This window comes from Mesoplodon bidens (genome assembly GCF_964165515.1).
Source record: "Mesoplodon bidens genome assembly, chromosome: X".
NCBI lineage: Eukaryota > Metazoa > Chordata > Mammalia > Artiodactyla > Ziphiidae > Mesoplodon > Mesoplodon bidens.
In genome coordinates, this window is record NC_138163.1 from 47,107,082 (window position 1) to 47,126,824 (window position 19,743).

At 41.7% G+C, this 19,743-nt stretch overlaps 1 protein-coding gene across 9 annotated transcripts in view; it reads right to left on the bottom strand.

Annotated features, from left to right (window-relative positions):
• Positions 1-19,743, bottom strand: part of MID2 (midline 2) — a 103,749-nt gene that overhangs the window by 20,912 nt on the left and 63,094 nt on the right. For all 9 annotated transcript variants that reach the window (XM_081223285.1, XM_081223289.1, XM_081223287.1 and 6 more), the window contains 2 exons: positions 5,320-5,427; positions 3,779-3,927 (listed from right to left, as the gene is read on the bottom strand). In XM_081223285.1, the coding sequence (XP_081079411.1) occupies positions 3,779-3,927; positions 5,320-5,427 (257 nt within the window). The remainder of the gene's footprint in view (positions 1-3,778; positions 3,928-5,319; positions 5,428-19,743) is intronic.

Sequence of the window (19,743 nt, forward strand, 5' to 3'; positions counted from 1 at the left end):
CAAGTAAGATATTGTCAACAAATGTCTGGTAACTAGAAAGGGATGGATGAGTGGTAACCAACAACAGAGCAGAGAAAGCTGAATTGGGAAGCCAAAAACATGAAGCTGATTTATTGCCACAGACAGTTGAAAGTCTGCATCAGGAACAGCAAGACCACCAGATCCACTCAACCACAGACCACCCCTCTCTCATCTTGACGCCATACTAAAAGCAGTCTTAAAACCCTTTCCCTGCTTGGCTCCTAGAACAACGGCAGCCAGACTTGTACCCTTCATCCCCCTCCAGAAGCAGGAGACTGGTGGATTCCTTCCACAGGTAACTGACCCAAGAGAAAATACCTACAGACGGGTCCACTCAATAAAAATCTGGCATTCCGGACTTCCCTGGTGGTGCAGTGGTTGAGAATCCTCCTGCCAATGCAGGGGACACGGGTTCCATCTCTGGTCCGGGAAGATCCCACATGCCGCAGAGCAACTAAGCCCGTGGCCACAACTACTGAGCCTGCACTCTAGAGCCCATGAGCCACAACTACTGAGCCTGTGTGCCACAGTTACAGAAGCTCACGTGCCTAGAGCCCGTGCTCTGCAACAAGAAAAGCCACTGCAATGAGAAGCACAGGCACCGCAACGAAGAGTAGCCCCCGCTCGACTCAACTAGAGAAAGCCCGCGCACAGCAACGAAGACCCAACGCAGCCAAAAATAAAAATAAATAAAATAAACAAATTTTTTAAAAATCTAGCATTCCGCCTTATAATCCTATAGCAAAGTTCACCAAGCAACAAACTGTTCCCACCCCCTCAGATCTTCCAGTCACCTTTTAGTCTTAAATTCAAACAGGCAGTGAAAAGCTCCCCAAACATTTAGGGAAAGACAGAAACTAACAGAGAAAAGGAACGTGGAGGAAACCAACACAATGCAGTTTAGAAGAAAACTTTTTTAGTGATCCTTAATGTCATCAGGAAGATAAATAGTTTGTATTCATAAAGCAAGGACGGAGTGCTAAAAAAGAAGCAAAGATCAAGAAAGAGCTCTTATAAATAAAAATATAAATACTTAAATTAAAATTTTAATAGAAGGATTGGATGAAAAATTAAGGAAACATCTTAGATCAAGAAGATAAAGTCATGGAAAGTGGGAGATAAAAGATTTTTTTAAAATTAGAGGGAAAATCAAGGGTGTCCAAAATCTGGCTAATTAGAGTCCCAGAAAGAGAGAAGAGAGAAGGGGAGGAAGTCCTTAGCAAATAATAAAAGACAGTTTCCAGAACTAAAAGTCAGTAGTCTTTAGATTGGAAAGACTCACTTAGTGCCCAACAAAAATGAATACTAAATGACCCACACGAAGGCATATCTTGGTGAAATTTCAGAAAAAAAAGTAGATTAAAGATAAGACCTTCAAAGCTTCAGATTTTAAAATATAGGTCACATTCAAAAGATCAGGAATCAAAATAGCAGTGGAAGTTAGGAGACAATACAGCCATGCCTTCAAAATTATAAGGAAAATTTATTTCCAACCTATCAAATTAGAAAATAAATTTAAAATATTATTTAAACAAAAAATTCTCAAAATTTTATTTACCTTGTACTCTTTCTTAGGAAGCCGTGGGAAAATTTGTTACAGCAAAAATTAAGGGAATAAAATGGTACATGAAGGGGGAATCAGGTGGAGCCCGATGGAGTCCCTAATTAAGAACACAGATCTGTGAATCCAAGGAGACTAAGTTGGTTGGAGTTCACAGGGCAGAGTACTAGAGAGGAGAAAGCTGCACAGAGAGAATTCTGGGACCTTCAGATGGTTTGCCTCTAGTATTCAATAAAATACTGATCAACACATGCATATAAGGAAACTGCCCAATGCTAGAGAAAGAGTCACCCAAAAAGATTAGAGTGAACAAACCCTAATGCTCACACAGGGCCAGGAATAGTGTATGTTCCCACCAGCCAGACCAGAAAATCTCATGATTCATGGGGGACCTGGTAGCGTACTCAGAAGGGTCTTGCCTCAGTAGTGGGGAAAAATTTCCCCTGGACTAAACACTGCTTTGATCACACCTAACAAATCTTAAAAGCAAGACCTGAAAGGAACAAGCTATTTTCAAGTAACTTAACCGTGCCCCAGAACAAAGTTTAGGAATATTTATAGGAATACAAAAATGTATAGTGCCCAATAAGATAAAATTCACATTGTCTGGCATCCAATAAGAAATAACCAGACATGCAAAGGAGCAAGAAAATAAAGCCCATAATAAGGAGAAAAAAGCTACTAGTTGAAACTGACCCAGATATTAGAATTAGACATTAAAGCAATTATTATAACTGTATTCCATATGTTCAAAAAGCTAGAGAACCCTGCTACCTTCTTGCTCATGCTCAGCAAATGGCTTTGCCTCCTATTTTACAAAGAGAAGGGTAGATATGAAATGATAAATTCCTCAATTTCTCACACCAAACTGCTGGGCATACTGACATCCACATCCATTACTTCCGTCTTCCTTCTGGTTAAATGGAAGAGATGTCCCTTCATTTGTGCTTTGGCCACATACCTTCTTTTTTCCATAGCTTCAGTTTTGCCCCATCTCTAGCTGACCTGCATCCACTTTTTTTTTATAATTTATTTATTTTTGTCTGTGCTGGGTCTACGTTGCTGCACAGGCTTTCTCTAGTTGTGGCGTGCAGGGACTACTCTTCGTTGCAGTGTGCAGGCTTCTCATTGCAGTGGCTTCTCTTGTTGTGGAGCACTGGCTCTAGGCGTGCGGACTTCAGTAGCTGTGGCGCACAAGCTCAGTAGTTGTGGCGCATGGGCTTAGTTGCTCCGCAGCATGTGGGAACTTCCCGGGACTAGGGATCGAACCCTTGTCCCCTGAACTGGCAGGCAGATTCTTAATCACTGCACCATCAGGGAAGTCCGACCTACATCCACTTTTAAACTCACTCACATCTCTCCTATCTAAAAAAATAATACCCACAACTTTCCTCTACCTCATAGTCATTCTAGCTACTGCCATATCTCTCTCCTTCTCTTCATAGCAAACTTCTTGAAAGAATTTTCATTTCTTCACCTCTAATTTACTCTTCTTAAACATTTGAAAGTTACTTATATTAACATAATACTTTTACCTAATTAAATACTCAAATGTTGCTAATAGTTATACTGCAAGAAGTAGCAATCTCCTCTCATCCTCAATTTCTGCTCTCCAATAATAATAGTATTGAGCATTTACTTTGTGTTGGGCATTATTCTAAGCCTTCATAAGTACTAACTCATTTAACCCTCACAAAAACTTTATGAAATAGACACTATTATCGTTCCCATTTTGCAAATGAGAGAAGGAGAATGAAGCTCAGAGAGGTTATATGACTTCCCTAAGAGCAACCAACTAGTTTAGGGTTAGAGGCAGGATTCAAATCTAGGGAGTCTAGTGCTATAGTCTAGACTTAAGAAGGGCATGCACCTATCCATGTGGCCAGAAGTTTCTCTGCCCCTACACCAACACCAACATAGAAAGCTCCAGGCCTGAGTGGGCAGCAGAGAGCCATGACATCACTAGGGCACATGGTTGGCTGTGCATTAGAAGAACTGGTAGGCTACAGAGACAGAGAGAAGGGTGCCAGAAATCCACAGGGCAATCTACCACACTGAGGCTTAGTAACTAGCCAGCTGGTAAAATATTCAGGTGGCAGCTGCTACATATTGATACATGCCTGAACAGAATTAAGTGACTTCAAGCTGGCCCCTTTTCATAAGAGGAGGCATGCTGAAAGAACATAAGGAACTCACCTCTCAGCAATATTTTTTGCAGACTGGAGAAACCGTGCCTGGTCATTTTCTTTCAGGATATGCTCAGCTTGGTTGATGAGGACTGTTGAGCGTTCAAGACACTGGCGGCAATTAGCAACCTGCTGTGCCAACTTTCTCAGTTTCATAACCTTAAAGAATTAGCAAAAGAAAAATAAGATAACACATCCAGTGGTTAATTAAAAATGATAAAACAACATGAAGGAGATCTGTTGCAGTGATTCTAAAAATAAGACCTATTAACATCCCATGGTCCCTGTACTAAGCACTCACCTTGTCACCCTACCCACCATGCCTGTTTTGTCAACCCCTCCTTCCACCTACGGCCCGCTTACTTACCCTGTAACACAGTCATATACTCCAGGTTACCTACCTCCTCTTTTTATTGATCAAGTTAATTATTTTTATTATAAAAGCAATGCATGGTCGTTACAGAAAATTTAGAAAATAAAAAGTATAAAAAGAAATCCTACCACCAAGAGATCACCATTGTTGACACTTTATTGTCACATACATGTTTAATAAAAGGCACCTCCTTTTTCTTTATGAGTATCTACATTTCTATGTATATATTTCTCTAAGCATCTTTAAGCATACCTATGTGTTCACAGACCTGTGTTCTCGGACACTTAAGTTCCTGTGTTAGTTGGAACCACCCAGCATGGCACAAAGTAATGGTTATCACTCCAGGCTCTCATAACTTCTCACACTGTACACACAGCATGAGCTCACAATCACTATACTGACCAGCAGACCAGCAAGCGTAAAACCATAGAGCTGCATAGAGGCTCACTCCTGAGCTTCTTGACCACGATTCTTCAGTTCCCATGCTAAAAGCCTGGAAAAGTCTTCTCTCTCTCTCCTTCAGCTTTTATATCTAATCAGTCGATGATTCCCATCATTTCCTTGCTAGCAAGGCCTGTTATGCTCTTCCCTTCCGTTCGTGCTACCACTTCCCTGGTTAGGCCTTCATCAACTCATGCCAAGAATCATTCCATAAGCCTCATAACATGCTTGCCTGACTTCAGTATCATCCCATTCTGATCTACACTGCACACTTCTGCCATATCTATCAGTCTTCTCCCTTCCTCAGAAACTAGAACGATTTCCTAATGCCTTTCAGATTAAGCCCAAAGTCCTTACAATGGCAGTCATGATCCTTCTGTAATTCTGGTTCACATTTCTACCATTACTTTTTTTTTTCTTTTTGTATTGACTTATACCATACACACAGTAAAGCACCCAAATCTGAAGTGTACAACTCCATGAGTTTTTGCATATACACACACCCATGTAACTACCAACCAGGTCATGATATAGAACGTTTCCAACACCCCAGAACTGCCATCATTTTGACAGAATTCATAGCACTAGGCCAAATATTGCTTCTTCTTTGCCCATCTCCCTAAAATCTCATTTCTTCTTGCTTTCATGACCCAAGTTCAAACTGGAACCATCGGGATGAAGCTTGGACATTTATAAAGTCAACTCGGCCTTGGCCTCACTGAACTGCTGTGCTTTACCTTTGTCTCTTTGATTTTGACAGCAATCATTTGTTTCCTCTGCTGGATGATCTCTACCAATTCGTCACATTCTTCCATAAGTTTTGCCTCATGCATAGCAGTATTCACCTGCCAAGAGAGTCCAGAGTGTTACACAGTGAATTCTGCCTTTGTCCCCTGCGGGCTCTCTAAGGTTCGGACTGATAGCTAAACATGCATAACTTCTTCCATACCTCCCTCATAAGATCCACTCCTAGAAGAAGGGTAGAGATGATGATATTAATGATGCAAGGGCATTGAAGCACCACAGATAGGAAGCTCTCCGGCCTCTGGTAGATCATGATGGTTAATGGAGGCTGGGCAGAAGGACAGATGAGATGGGGGCATATTATTCTCACTGTGAAATTCCCTTTACTCCAGCACCCTGTCCTCCTACTGTTCTTTTGGAAAAGAGGGTAAGGAGATTTAAGTACATCAGGGAAAGAGGATCCCTCTCCACAGGCACAAGAATATTAAGATAACATTACAACAACATATTTGTATCATCCTAACAAAAGTATTTTCAGTTTTCCTTGTTCCTTTCTAAAATATAGAAAATGTTTCCATTTTAAAATATATGAATGCATAGCTATATCTTCACATTAAATATATGATTGTGTAGATATATTTTCACATAGTTGTCATCATGTCTTAGTAGATATTTCTCACTTTGGGCTGTCCAGTATCTGAATACCTTTCCTACTTGGGGATACTGGCTATATGAAAATATCTCTACTGCCAAGTCACGGTAGGGGGTGAAAAAAAAAGCCACCATTCTTCATTGTCTTCCCATGTACTGACTTCTCCTTCTGCCCATCTCTATTACTGTTGACATTAGATGATATGAAGTCCCAAGCTGGGCTAAAATGAGAGCAGAGGATCTTTGGGCTGCCTAAGTGTAAAAGGAAAGGAAGGGGAAAGGAACTTACATCTTTTAAGCATTTAATGTGTCAATTACTTTATATCGATAGATAAATGATTTCATATAATTATCAGAACCACTATAGGAGCTATTCTTATTTCCATTTCACAGATGCGAAAACTGAGGCTAAGAGAATTTCAGCAACTTGCTCAAGATTGCACAGCTGGGACGTGGTGAGACCAGTATTCAAACCAAGACGTGTCAAGGGAAACCCCTGGGCTGGCGAGGTGGGCGGACAAGGTTCAGTTCCATTTCAGCAGCAGTCACACAGGGAAGCACAATCATTCCAAGAGTCTATTCAAGGATCACTCGAGTAGAGCTCTAAAAAGCCGAGGAATAGACAATGGGTTACTTGAGAGCACCAAAACTCAAGTGGCCAGATGTGCTTCATTAGCAAGGTAGGGCTGCATTTCCAATTGCTAGCCCTCTTCAAAGGGCTCCTTTACATACTCCCAAGCCCAGCAAAATACCTGTCGCTGGACCCTGCTGCCTCCTCTCTCACCCTCTAAGGTCCCTGCTGGCCAATTTTCTGTTTCTTACCTAACTGAAATAAAATATGCTTGCCGAATTTCAACCTTGTTTTGTTTTATTTCCACTTTCCAAGGGGCAAATGCCACAATGAGAGCTTCCATTTGTCCTGAATGAACAGTCCCACTCAGGCCATTCTAGTTTGTTTTCTCAGACTCCTCACTCTCTCCCTAAGTTGGATCTACCTTTCCAAGGTAGATAATATCACCCTCTCAGAGAACTCCCACTCATGTGAGAATAAGAGATTCATCTAGTGCTCCCTGGATCTGTGCTTAGACTATCTGGAGACTTAGTTCCCATTTATAGTTTCCTTTTGAGGCTGCTGATGGTATAGTACACAGTGGTATGGTGCCTTGTTTCTTATAATTCAGCCCTTGGACTAACCTTGACATAACACTCACTACATGCCAGGCACTGCCCTAATCAGTTTATATACTAGCTCTCTCAATCATCAAAACAACCCAATGAAGGACATACCATTAGCCCCATTTTACAGATAAGGAAACCTGAGCACAGAGAGACTAAGTGACTTGCTCAAGGCCACACGCCTAGTAAGTGGCAGAGATGGGATGTGAACCCAGGGAGTCTGATTTTAAGAGTCCACACCTTTAACCATCACACTAAACTGCCTCTCCAGTCTAGTGTAACAGAATCCTGTCTTCAGTTCCTGACGATCATTACCTCTTCTGCACCATCCATCTTTATTTTGTCATCCCATTCTGTTTAGTCTTTTCAGACTACCTGTTGTTCCCCTAGAAGGCCATGCACATCCAAGTCTTGTGCCTTTGCTCAAGACTCTCCTTTCACTTGGAAAGTCACTTCATTATTTGTTTGTTGAACAAAGTTCTACTTATCTTCCCAAGCCCAGCTCAAAGATCGTCACTTCTGAAACTTTTTCTCACCTGCTTTGATACAGTTGGTTCCCTATTTATATTCCCATAGCACTTTATATATAATTCTATTATACCATTTACTACGTTACAGGAATTTATTAGTTTGTCTTCCCTGATCAAACATGAGTTCCGGAGGCCAGCGGCTGTATCGTATTTGCTGATATCTCCAGCAGAGTGACTAGCATGTGGTTGGTGTTCAGTAAATATTTGTTGCATTGAATTGAATGGGGGGCAGTATCTCACTGCTTGCCAGACACGTCCACTTGGTTACTCAAGTTACCCTAAACTCAGTATGTCTCAAAACAAACTCATCACTTTCCCTCTAAATCCAGCTTCCACCTCTGATTTCCTCTTTTTGGTTATTTCTACTATCATTATTGCACTAGCTCAGGTTCCGTTACCTACTTCTCCCTCATCCCCCACATAAATTCACAGCAGTCCTGCCAGAGTCCTACCCTCCTTTACTTTTCAATCTCACTAAAGTTCTTCTCATAATACAATGAGGCTCTGGGCCAAGGAAACAATAAATTGAAGCCCTTATCATCTTTTTGGACTATTACTGTAAAAGCCTCATTAATTCATCCCCCTACCTCTAGAATCTTTCCTTTGTAACCGCCCCCCATAATCCACCCTACACCCTGAAACCAGGGAAAATCATCACCATCTTCATCATCAACCATGTATTAATCATCTCTTGTGTGCAATGCATTATGCTCAGGCCCTGCCCTCAATAAATGTGCAGTCCAAAGGGTGATAAGGGCTTCAGCTTATTGGTTCCTTGGCCAATTTTATGGGGGAAAGCCTCATACATATAAAGCAAACAAGTCAAGTTAGCATAAGTGAAATATCAATGAGTGGTGAAGGCTACAATCTACAGAAATTGAAGGGAAAGATCACTCTCAGTGGGGAAGTGGAGAAAAGACGCTTGAATGGAGTGGGACTTGAATTGAGCCTTGGAGATGGATAGGACTCAGATTTAAAAGGTGAGAAGGAGGGAAATTTTGAGCCAAGCTAATGAGATTGAACCCTACTCTTTAGACAATGTGGTATCTTTGAAAATTTGGAAAGGGGGGGAGAGGGTAAGATGGTGGGAGAATGACCATAATTAAAATGTTTAAGAAGATGAACTGGGATCGTGATTGGGGGCAATAGTAAGCATGGGGACAATTTAGGAGGCCATTGTGATGTGAACAGGGCCTAGCCAAGGAGGGTAACAGGAACTGAAAGGAAAGGTCAAATATGAGACGCACCCCCTTGCTTGAAAATCTTCAGTTAGACAGCAAGGTCCTTGAGGAAAGGTTTTATGACACTTTGTTTCTCCCATTAGAAAACATTAGAAAATATACTATAGTAAATGCATTTTGTAGAGAAAATGTAGGTTGAAGTGAGGGAGCTTGGGTGGGGTTTGGACAGTTGCATCAGGCAGGATAAAACAGCCAGATGCAACTAGTAGAGCAGAAAGTTGGCTGAAGAGGCAAAATCCCAAACTAAAGGTAAAGCAGTGACATTAAAATCTTTCCATGTCAAGAAGCAGCGCAAAAGAGCAGGGTCCTTAAGTGTTTTCTGAACAGGAAATACTCCAGGGAAAATCTGTCTTCATGATGTGAATAGAACATCTCAAATTGCTTGGAAGGCACTTGAAAGCCCTGGTATTTTCCTTGTTTGCAGTTTTCTTTGAAAATGCAGTGAGGTATTTCACTTGCTTATTAACCCTCAGCTGAAAACAACTGGGGTTAACTTGATAAGCATTCTTGGTCGGTTGATCTGTTGGTTGGTTCATTGGTTAGTTGGTTGGTGGTTTGTGGAAGACTCAAGATTTTTATTTGAAGTTTGTTCTTTGGTTTAGGTTAGTGGGTTTGACTAAATGGCTTTATGTCTGTGGAAAAATCTATCCTCCCTGAAAATACCATTAGAGTAATCTTGGCAACATACTTGTGTAAAGGAAGGGCAGTTTCTGATGTTTAAGACTGAGTCTCAGCACCAGTCTTCCAAGGCCTAAGCACTAGGGAACATGGGCCTTCCTGTTAAGCCTCCAGATCTTTTCTGCTCTGTGCTCTCTTCTTTCCTCCCAAAGGCAGCAAGAATTTGACTCTCATGTTTCTTTCCAACTGTCCACCCTACTCTATTTCCTGTAGTTCTTTCCTACCTCCCAGCCGAAAGATTAAACCCAGAGTCAGACCTAGTCTTCCCCAATTTCCATCCTTCCCTGACACAAAGACACACATTCGCTATTTGAAGGATTTTCTTGCAGGTCACTACAAGGAAATCAATACATAGGGGTTCACAAAAGCCACAAGTTGCCAAGGTTTAAGAGACTGCAAAAAGTTATTTTGGTCATTGTTCCTGTTCCCTATTGAAATGTAAATGGACTAACCTTTTACCCTTCCCTTCTTTTAGAGAGTTTATTTCATAATTTCTTGGGAGATCTCCCACACACTCATTCTATAGGTCTTTTATCTCTGGGTTTTAAGTTCATCAGCCTTCCCTCCAGCCCACCCCCAGGAGAAACTTCACCACTCATACCCTCCCCTGAGCTCAGTCACGTCCATCAGTCCTGCAGAGCACGCACTGGAGTTCAGGAGGAACTGAGATTTCATGTTCAGGTGGAACAATATGTATGAAATAGTGGATGAGCCCTCTACGCAGACTCAAGTGCAATTTATTTACATGGTAATAGAACTCCTCCTTGGCATCTCCATCTTAGTGTACTACACTCTAAAAGATCAATGCCAGCTTAGTTTATTTCCTGGACTTCCCTGGTGGCGCAGTGGTTAAGAATCTGCCTGCCAATGCAGGGGACACGGGTTCAATCCCTGGTCCGGGAAGATCCCATGTGCCGCGGAGCAACTAAGCCCCTGTGCCACAACTACTGAGCCTGTGCTCTACAGCTGATGAGCCACAACTACTGAAGCCCATGTGCCACAACTACTGAAGCCCATGTGCCACAGCTACTGAAGCCCGCGCACCTAGAGCCTGCGCTCCACAACAAGAGAAGCCACCGCAGTGAGAAGCCCACGCACCGCAACGAAGAGTAGCCCTTGCTCGCCACAACTAGAGAAAGCCTGCGCGAAGCAACGAAGACCCAGCGCAACCAAAAGTAAAATAAATAAATAAATGATTATTTCCTGAAACCTTCTGCCCAAATAGATCTTCCCCTTCCACCTAGGAGATTTTGAAATGCCAGCATTAAAGATCATTTGGAAATGTTTTTATTTCAGCAAACACTTATTGCGTGCCCACACCACATACAAGGATTCCTGAGTGGGACCAAAATGATGAAAAAGACTCAGCTTCTGCCTTCAAGGCACTTATAGTCTAGTGCAAAAGATGAGTGTGAATTCAGCTAATTACAATTTAATGAATAGCAGAACAAGCAATAGAATACAAACACAGCTCTCGGAGAGCATAGAGAAGGGAAAATAATTTGGCCTGTGGAAAAGAACAGTCAGGGGATTAGGGAAGGTTTCATGTAGCTGAGCTGGTCTTGAAGGATGAGGTTTATGGGGAGAGAATTCCAGGCAGAGAGAATACTATAAATAGCATGAGCAAAAACACAGGCAGGAAAGCAAAGAACGTGTTTGGGTAAAGCAGATCAGCCTGACAGACGCAAGGGAGGGAAATAAGGCTAGAAATGGAGACTGCAGATATATTATGGAAAGCTGCACTGTCATTTGGAGTCTTTGAACGTACCTGGATAAAATGTCTGGATCTTAATGCCATAGTTAACACCTTAACCATCTTAGTTGAGAACAAGGTGGAGAGAAAAAGCAGGCATAGTATTCCAAGAAGTGGAAGGGCACAACAAATTTCTCACTTCCCATTCTTGCCCAGGAGCACCCAGGTGACCACTGCCCCACCTTCTCAGACTCCAAAATGTCAGAGAAAATAGGCTGAGGGCTTCATTCTACACGCAGCCACTTTCTGTGCAAAGGAGATGAGAAGGAAAAGTGAGAGGTAAATTGAACATCTGACGAATTATCAAGGAATTGTTACGAACAACTCTGTCACCTTGCTGAGCTGCAAAGAATTCATTACTCTCATAACGATGCAGTCAAGAAAACACAATGTTCTCTCTGTTTCTATGAGTTCAGGTTTTTTTTTAGATTCCTTGATTATACTTAACAAGACTATATTGTATACTTGAAAGTTGCTATGAGAGTGGATCTTAAATATTCTCACCACACACACACACACACACACACACACACACAGGTAACTATGTAAGGTGAGGAATGTATTAATTAACCTTATTGTGGTAATTTTGTGATATATTAGCATATCAAATCATTGCATTGTAAATCTTAAACTTACACAATGTTTTCTGTCAATTATATGTCAATGTTATATATTATATGTCAGTTATATGATATATGTCAAATAAAACACAATGTTATATGCCAATAAAGCTGGGGGGTAAAAAGAAACCATGATGTTTATGATACAGATGTTGCACTTACTGTGGCAGCATCTAAGCTAAGGTGTTAATCCATATCACACTTTAAAGGACACCATCACACACACCACCACCTCCGCAGCCCTTCGTATAAGGAAGGTTCAAATGTATAAAAGGAAGAGGAAAATGAGACTACCTTCTTTTTCGTTTTCCAAAGCAAAACACTGCAACATTTCAAAGATGATTCTGCCAGCTTTACATAAAAATAACTAAATAAAGTAGGGTTGTTTTTATGAATTTTATCTGTTTCATTGGATTTGGAGGGAGGGGGTCACTTAACAGACTGGGGGACATGTAAAACTATTAATAGGATTTTGAGTCCCCTGTACTGGAGTAACTGCAGCTTAGGAGACAAAAAAATTAAGAATTCCTGAGGCATAGTTAAGCAACCTACTGCCTCAGTGCTTAAGTTTAATTTTTTGGCAGAGGAGTGGATGAGGGGTTGCAGAGTAGAGGTAGGTGGGGGATGGGAGTGGCTCACTCCCATCTAGGGTGTGGATCACACACACTAGAAAAGTAGTGTGGCTGAGGAGGTAGCAGCCAGGCCATCTCTTGAAGTGTAAGAACCCTAGCGTATTGGGCCCAGGGATCCATGCTGTGGGAGGCCTCGAGACAGACATGGACATCGACTGACAGACACGTTTCCTGTCAGCTTGTGGGTGCTTATGATGTGCTAGGTGCTGTTCTAATTGCTTCATATATTTTAACTCATTGACTTCTCCCACTTACCCTATGAAGGCACTGTTGGTATCATTGCCATTTCACAAAAGAAACTGAGAAACGCAGAGGTTATGTAATTTGCCCAAGGTCATACATATAACTATGTAAATGGCAGAGCCAGCATTTGCCCTCCGGCAGTCTGGCTCTTGTCCATGATTTAACCAGCGTGCGTGCGTGTGTGTGTGTGTGTGTGCGCGCGCACGCATGTGTGTGTGAGAGAGAGAGAGAGAAAAACAGAGACAGAGAAAACGTGTTCATAAACATACTTCTTTTCCTCTCAGAGTTGCCTCTCAAGATAGTCACATTCCTTAGAGTTAACTATTACAAACATTTTGTGTAATTCTTTCCTGATTTTGAAAATAATATATAGTATAAAAATGCATATAATGTAACATTTAGAATATATAATGCACACACATGTGTATCAACACATATACGTGTTCCATATTTATTTTACCCTGAGTTTAACTAACAAAACTTTTGGCAACAGAGAGGACAATTTGCTCCATATACGTGCCTTAGGAATGGCCCTGTGCCATGTGGCAATTCTTTGTTGGCTTTAGAATCCCTTCTCCTCAGGGATCAGACCCCCAAGCCTTGGTAGACTTAGGGTTAGTTACTTTCTCCCCCATATTCTCTTTCCACACAGGTTGCTGTTTAGAACATGCAAGAAGTAGGAGAGGCATAATCTAGGTTTGCACCTGGGATTCTATATATATAGCTATAAATCCTATGTGAAATGAGGCAGAAACCTCCTTTCTATCTCTTCAGAACCACCAAACTGTCAGATCTTAAAAAGACTGAAGAAATCATCAATTCCTAGCCCCTCACTTTACAGATAGAAATATGAGGCCTAGAGAGGAGAAGGGCTTACCCAACAATCTATTACTGATCAATGACAGGGCAAGGCTGGAGCAAGATCCTTTGACTCCCCATCCAGTGTTCTTCCTACTCTACTGCTTGTTTTGTGAAGCACAGCACTTGCTTATAACCCCCTCTGAAGATATAAAACTCTCTAGATCTCACCCTTGTGTACTTACCCTAGAAATATGAACATGTATGTCTAAACACAAAAAAAACTTGCATGAATGTTTATAACAGCTTTATTTGTATTAGCCAAAAACAACTGAAATGCTCTTCAGTGGAGGCATGAATAAAGAAATTGTGGAACATCAACAATAAAATGTTTTAAAACTATTGATACACAAAACTTAAATGTATCTCAGAGGCATTATGCTGAGTGGCATAAGCAAATCATAATATGTCACATAAAGTATGATTCCATTTATATAACATTCTACAACTTATATAGTGATGAAGAACAGATCAGTGGTTGCCAGGGGGCAGATGTGACGACAAAGAGTTTGCACCCCAGAGGTTTTGGGGGGTGATGAAACTGTATTGTTCTGATGATAGTGGTGATTACACGAATCTATACATGGGATAAAATTCATGGAAATACACATACTCCCCCACCCCCCAAAGTTTGAGTACATGTAAAAACTGGTGAAATTTGAATGAGGTCTGTAGTTTGCTTAGTAGAATATTGTACCAATGACAATTTCCTAATTGCGATAGTTACATGGTTATGAAAGATGTTAACACCGGGGAAGAGGAGATGAATGGTATGTTGGAACTATATTATTTTAGCAAATTATTTTCTTTAATTTTTTTAAATTATTTTTTTTATTTTTAAATTGCTAGATTTTAATGATCTTTTACGGTTCCCTTTTTGATACAAGAACTTACTTATTTTAACACTTTTTATTGGAGTACAATTGCTTTACAATGGTGTGTTAGTTTCTGCTTTATAACAAAGTGAATCCGTTATACATATACATATGTTCCCATATCTCTTCCCTCCTGCCTCTCCCTCCCTCACACCCTCCCTATGCCACCCCTCTAGGTGGTCACAAAACACCGAGCTGATCTCCCTGTGCTATGCGGCTGCTTCCCACTAGCTATCTATTTTACATTTGGTAGTGTATATATGTCCATGCTGCTCTCTCACTTCGTCCCAGCTTACCCTTCCCCCTCCCCGTGTCCTCAAGTCCATTCTCTACGCCTGCGTCTTTATTCCTGTCCTGCCCCTAGGTTCATCAGAACCATTTTTTGTTTTTAGATTCTATGTATATGTGTTAGCATACGGTATTTGTCTTTCTCTTTCTGACTTACTTCACTCTGTATGACAGACTCTAGGTCCATCCACCTCACTACAAATAACTCAATTTCATTTCTTTTTATGGCTGAGTAATATTCCATTGTGTATATGTGCCACATCTTCTTTATCCACTCATCTGTCGATGGACACTTAGGTTTATTTTAGCAACTTCTATATGAGCTTAAACTTATTTCAAAATTTAAAAGAAAAAGAAAGAAAGAAAACTCTAGATGTCCCACAATGATTTAGGCAGGTCTGGTGAACCAACATTTATGTATTTTTCTGAAGTTATAACTAATATGTCTTCAGGCCTTTGCTCAAATGGCATCTCATCTCATACTCCACTTTGCACACCCTGGTTTATATTTATCCATAACACTTATAACCTCTAATAAAAATATATTTGTTTATTGTGTGTCTCCCCCAACTAGAATGTAAGCTTCTTAAAGTTAAGGACTTTGTTTTGTTCACTACACCTAGAATAATGCCTGGCACACTGTGGGTACTCAACAAATATCTGTTGAATTAATGAATGAATGTGAGTATGTTGCCCCTGAAATAAAGGACAAACGCAAAATTGTATACTAGATTACATTTCTTCATTACATGAGACAAATTTCCCTTAACCTTTTCTTTTTACATAATTACTCAAAATGGTAATTTTGTTCTGTCATTTACATATTGTTTGCTGCATTATGGAAGATTTGGAAAGATATCGGAATAATAACCTGGGTGCTAGGAGATCACATATTCTGAAATGGTTCTTCACCCAATGTTAAAAGAAAGAAAAAGTTACCTCCTCTGGATAATCGGCTGAGCTTTACTCACCCTTACCATGCATAAAAGATTATACTTACAACAGTCAGCCACCAGAGGGTACTGTTTATTCAGTTATCCTTTCTCAATACCTATTGTGTACCAAGCCATGTGCTGGGTATAAAAAAGTGGATAGGACACAGTACCCGCTCGCTCTCAGAGTTTGCGGTATGGTGGGGAGACAGATCAGTACATAGAAGTGCTACGACAGAAGTATGCATAGGGTGTTCCAGGTACACGGGGTAAGGAGAGAGAGAGAAGTGCAGAGCATGTGTGATGGCTCCCTGGAGGAGGTGATGCCTGAGCTGAGTCTTAAAAGACAAATAGTAGTCAGCCAGGAGAAATGGGGAAGAGTGGAAGTTCTGTGAGGGCAGGGGCCATGTTCACACTGTGTTCCCAATGCCTGGCTCAAGGCAGAAATATGCTTAAATATCTGTGGAATGAATGAACAAATTATAAAGTGCAGGTAGTAAAAAGCACATGCTAGAGGTAGGTAGGGTCCAGATCATGATAGGTCTTATAAATCTTTATCTTAATGGTGATGGAGAACCATTGAAGGGTTTGTGGTAGGGGAGTGACATGTGGGCTTTGCACTTTAAAAAGATCATTCCCACAACAATGTGGAAGATGGATTAGAGGGGGGACAGCATGAGTCAGAGAGACCAGTTAGGAATTGCGGTTTCCAAAATGACTATGGCGTGGTCATGGCCACCGCCCTTAAGAAGCTTATAGTCCAATGAAGGACACAAAACAGAATCAGGTAATTCTAATACAGCAAAGCAGGCAGTGTAACAGAGTTGATGCACTGGCCACTCTGCCCAAGGTCATGCAGCTAGTGGGCGGCGGCGGAGCCAATATCAGAAACCAGGTTTCCTGATTCCGAGTCTAGGGCTTTCCCCCAAGTCCTCCTTTTAACTGCCTTTCACAACCACAGAACTATGTAAGAGAAAGAGAGCAGGGCGAGCCAATGAAAGATTATGCCTTCTTTAGGCTCAGACTAGACCGTGGGGAGCACTTAGCCCTTCTTTGTACTCAAGTCTGACATAAGCATCCCTCCCTAAGACCTTTGTTTCTGGGAGATGGCTTTGGTATCCTGATACTTCCTATATACATACAGAACAAGGAATCTACTGCAAGAGCCAAGGAAATTCACACTCTGACAGCTAAGGTCAGGGAAGCCATAATTCTGAGAAATAAGTCATTCTTTATGAGACAGGGGACTTCAGATGACAAAAGGAAAAAAAAAACCTGGATCCATGTTCAGAAAAGGAAGATGGTCACTAGAAAGAGCAAGGGCCCAAGTGGAAGAGTGAAAAGAGCTGAAGAAGAGCCTATATTGCTTTCTAAGCTGCAGAGGGCAGAGGAACTGGGGAGTAGGGAAAGCAGACAGAGAAGCACCAGGAAAGAGCCTCAGGACACGGACTAGAAAAATTCTGTACGAGAGCATCAGTGAAAAAGGAGACTCCAGAAAAAAGTCCAGTTCCGTGAGTAGGTAACAAAGATGCCTTGAGAATGTATTTCCAGGGGTCCCGACTGCCTCATGAGCCAGGACAGAGACCAGAGCTAAGGAGTTTCTATGTGGGAAAGCGCAAGGAGATAAAGGGGTCCTGAGGAGAGCTCTTGGTCAGGCTATCTTGGTGGGGATGGGGTTGGGGATGGAGAGAGACAGAGAGACTGAGAGAGAGGGTGTGCACACACACGCGTGCACACACACACACACACACACATGCGGGCACTCGCTGGGAAGGATCCCTGGGTGTCCTGGGGTAGGGGGTTATCTTTACTGAACCAAAAGCCAAACTGAAAATTGTTAAAAGAATGGGCTTTGAAGTCGGACATGAAGTTAGCCTCAGGGTAGCTTCCTATAGCTCTGCTACTTACCAACGACCTGTCTGATCTTGGGAAAGCAGCCTAAGTTTCCTCTTCTGTAAATTAGGATGATACTAGTATCTAGCCTCATAGGGTTTTGTACATGCTTATTAGATTAAACAACAGAAATAAAGCACCTGGGCTTCCCTGGTGGCGCAGTGGTTGGGAGTCTGCCTGCCGATGCAGGGGACACGGGTTTGTGCCCCAGTCTGGGAGGATCCCACGTGCCGTGGAGCGGCTGGGCCCGTGAGCCATGGCCGCTGAGCCTGCTCGTCCGGAGCCTGTGCTCCCCAATGGGAGAGGCCACAGCAGTGAGAGGCCCGCATACCACAAAAAAAAGAAAAAAAAAAGGAAATAAAGCACCTAATACATTTTCTGGTATAAAATAGGTAGTCAAATAGTTGTTTTTTTGTTTTTTTTTTACTACTACTGCTCTGATGATGGTGATGACTGTGACTACTATTGCTAAAACCACTATATCTTCTGGGGTTTTTTGCTGAACAAACAAGGAAGCACTGTTTTATCATCTGGTTTATTTTTATTCAGTTTCTGCATCTTTTTTGCTTTCTGGAACATACCGGGTCACGATTTGCTTTTCTCTGAGATTACCATGTCCCTTTTCTTATTCTTCTTCCCACACCTAAGCATCTAGATCTCATGCCCAAATGTAGTTACCTCCACACTGCTGGACAGGGTTCACCCTGCATCTGAAGATAAAATGGTCTCTCTTCCTACCAGGAGCCAGACCATCACCTTCCCCCTCCATTCAGAGCAGAAGGCTGATGCCAGAAAGGAGATCAAGTGCTGATTTCTGACAAAACACTGATTACATTTCACATCTTTGGCTGGGAAGGAATTTGGCTGGCTCAAGCTTGTTATTCTCTGTTCTTCTGCTCTGGGCTCCCTCATAATTAACACAATTCCCCAGGCTCAGAGCCCAAAAGATATTAGGGTGGGTCTCGAAGAAATAGGTGTGTAAGCAAGAAAGCTAACACATTCCCTCACTTACAAAAATATAATACCATAATTACATTCTGTTTCAGTTTTCTCTGCGGTGCTCCCTAAGGGAGAGGACCCCATCTGTCCTGTACTCTGAGCTCCAAGCATAGTAGAGCACTATACCTTGGATGCTCATTAAAATACTTGTTAATGCATTGATGAATATGCACCTTCCCACACACAATCCCTGCTCTACAGAGCAGGGATTCACCAGTTAGCCTGCCTGTGGTATTGATGAGGAAAGATGAGAGGCAGTTGTCAAAAATATGAACAGAAAGTATGGTATTATGCAAGTATTACTGGAATCAGCAATGGCCCTAGGTTACATCTAGGGACTCTATCCTGATGGGCATTGCCTTATGGTGAAAAGCCCCTGAGGCTCACATATGTGTGAGTGTTTGCATATGTGTTTGTGTGTGTATAATTCCTGTTATTCAAAATCTCTCTCCACCTTCACTAGGACAAAGCAGGTAGGTCTGTGTCCCCCAGCCTCACACTTGCTCAGACAAAAGGCTACCTTTTGGGAGCTTCTTTTCCCTTATAACTCTGCCCTTGATGTTGCCCTTAACCTGATTCACCTATACATAAACAGTGACGGTATAAGGGGGCACAGAATGTGATTTACTTTGGGTCTTTACTTTCTGACTAGGGCTCAGGGCTCAGTTTCTCACTTTGGGAAGTCCAGTACCTCCTAGAGAAAATACAAAGAAAAGGAGAAGCAAGAAGGACTTGCTGGGAAATTCCAAAGAGCTGATCATCTTAATACAATGTTACTATAACCAAGGAAATCATTAGTTACAGTTGTGTAGTTAATATAGCTGTGTAGTTGTTATGGTTTAGACTAGAGACTGCTTTCAGGTATATTTGATTTCTACATTTGATCTTCATAACAACCTTACAAGATTGCTAGGGCAGGCGTTACTGTCTGTATTTTATAGATGAGGAAACTGAGATCCAGAGGTAAAGTGAGTTATCAAAGTCATATAAACTACGAAGCGATGGAGTTACAACCCAAATTAGGTTTTCTAATTTCAAAGCCAGGGCT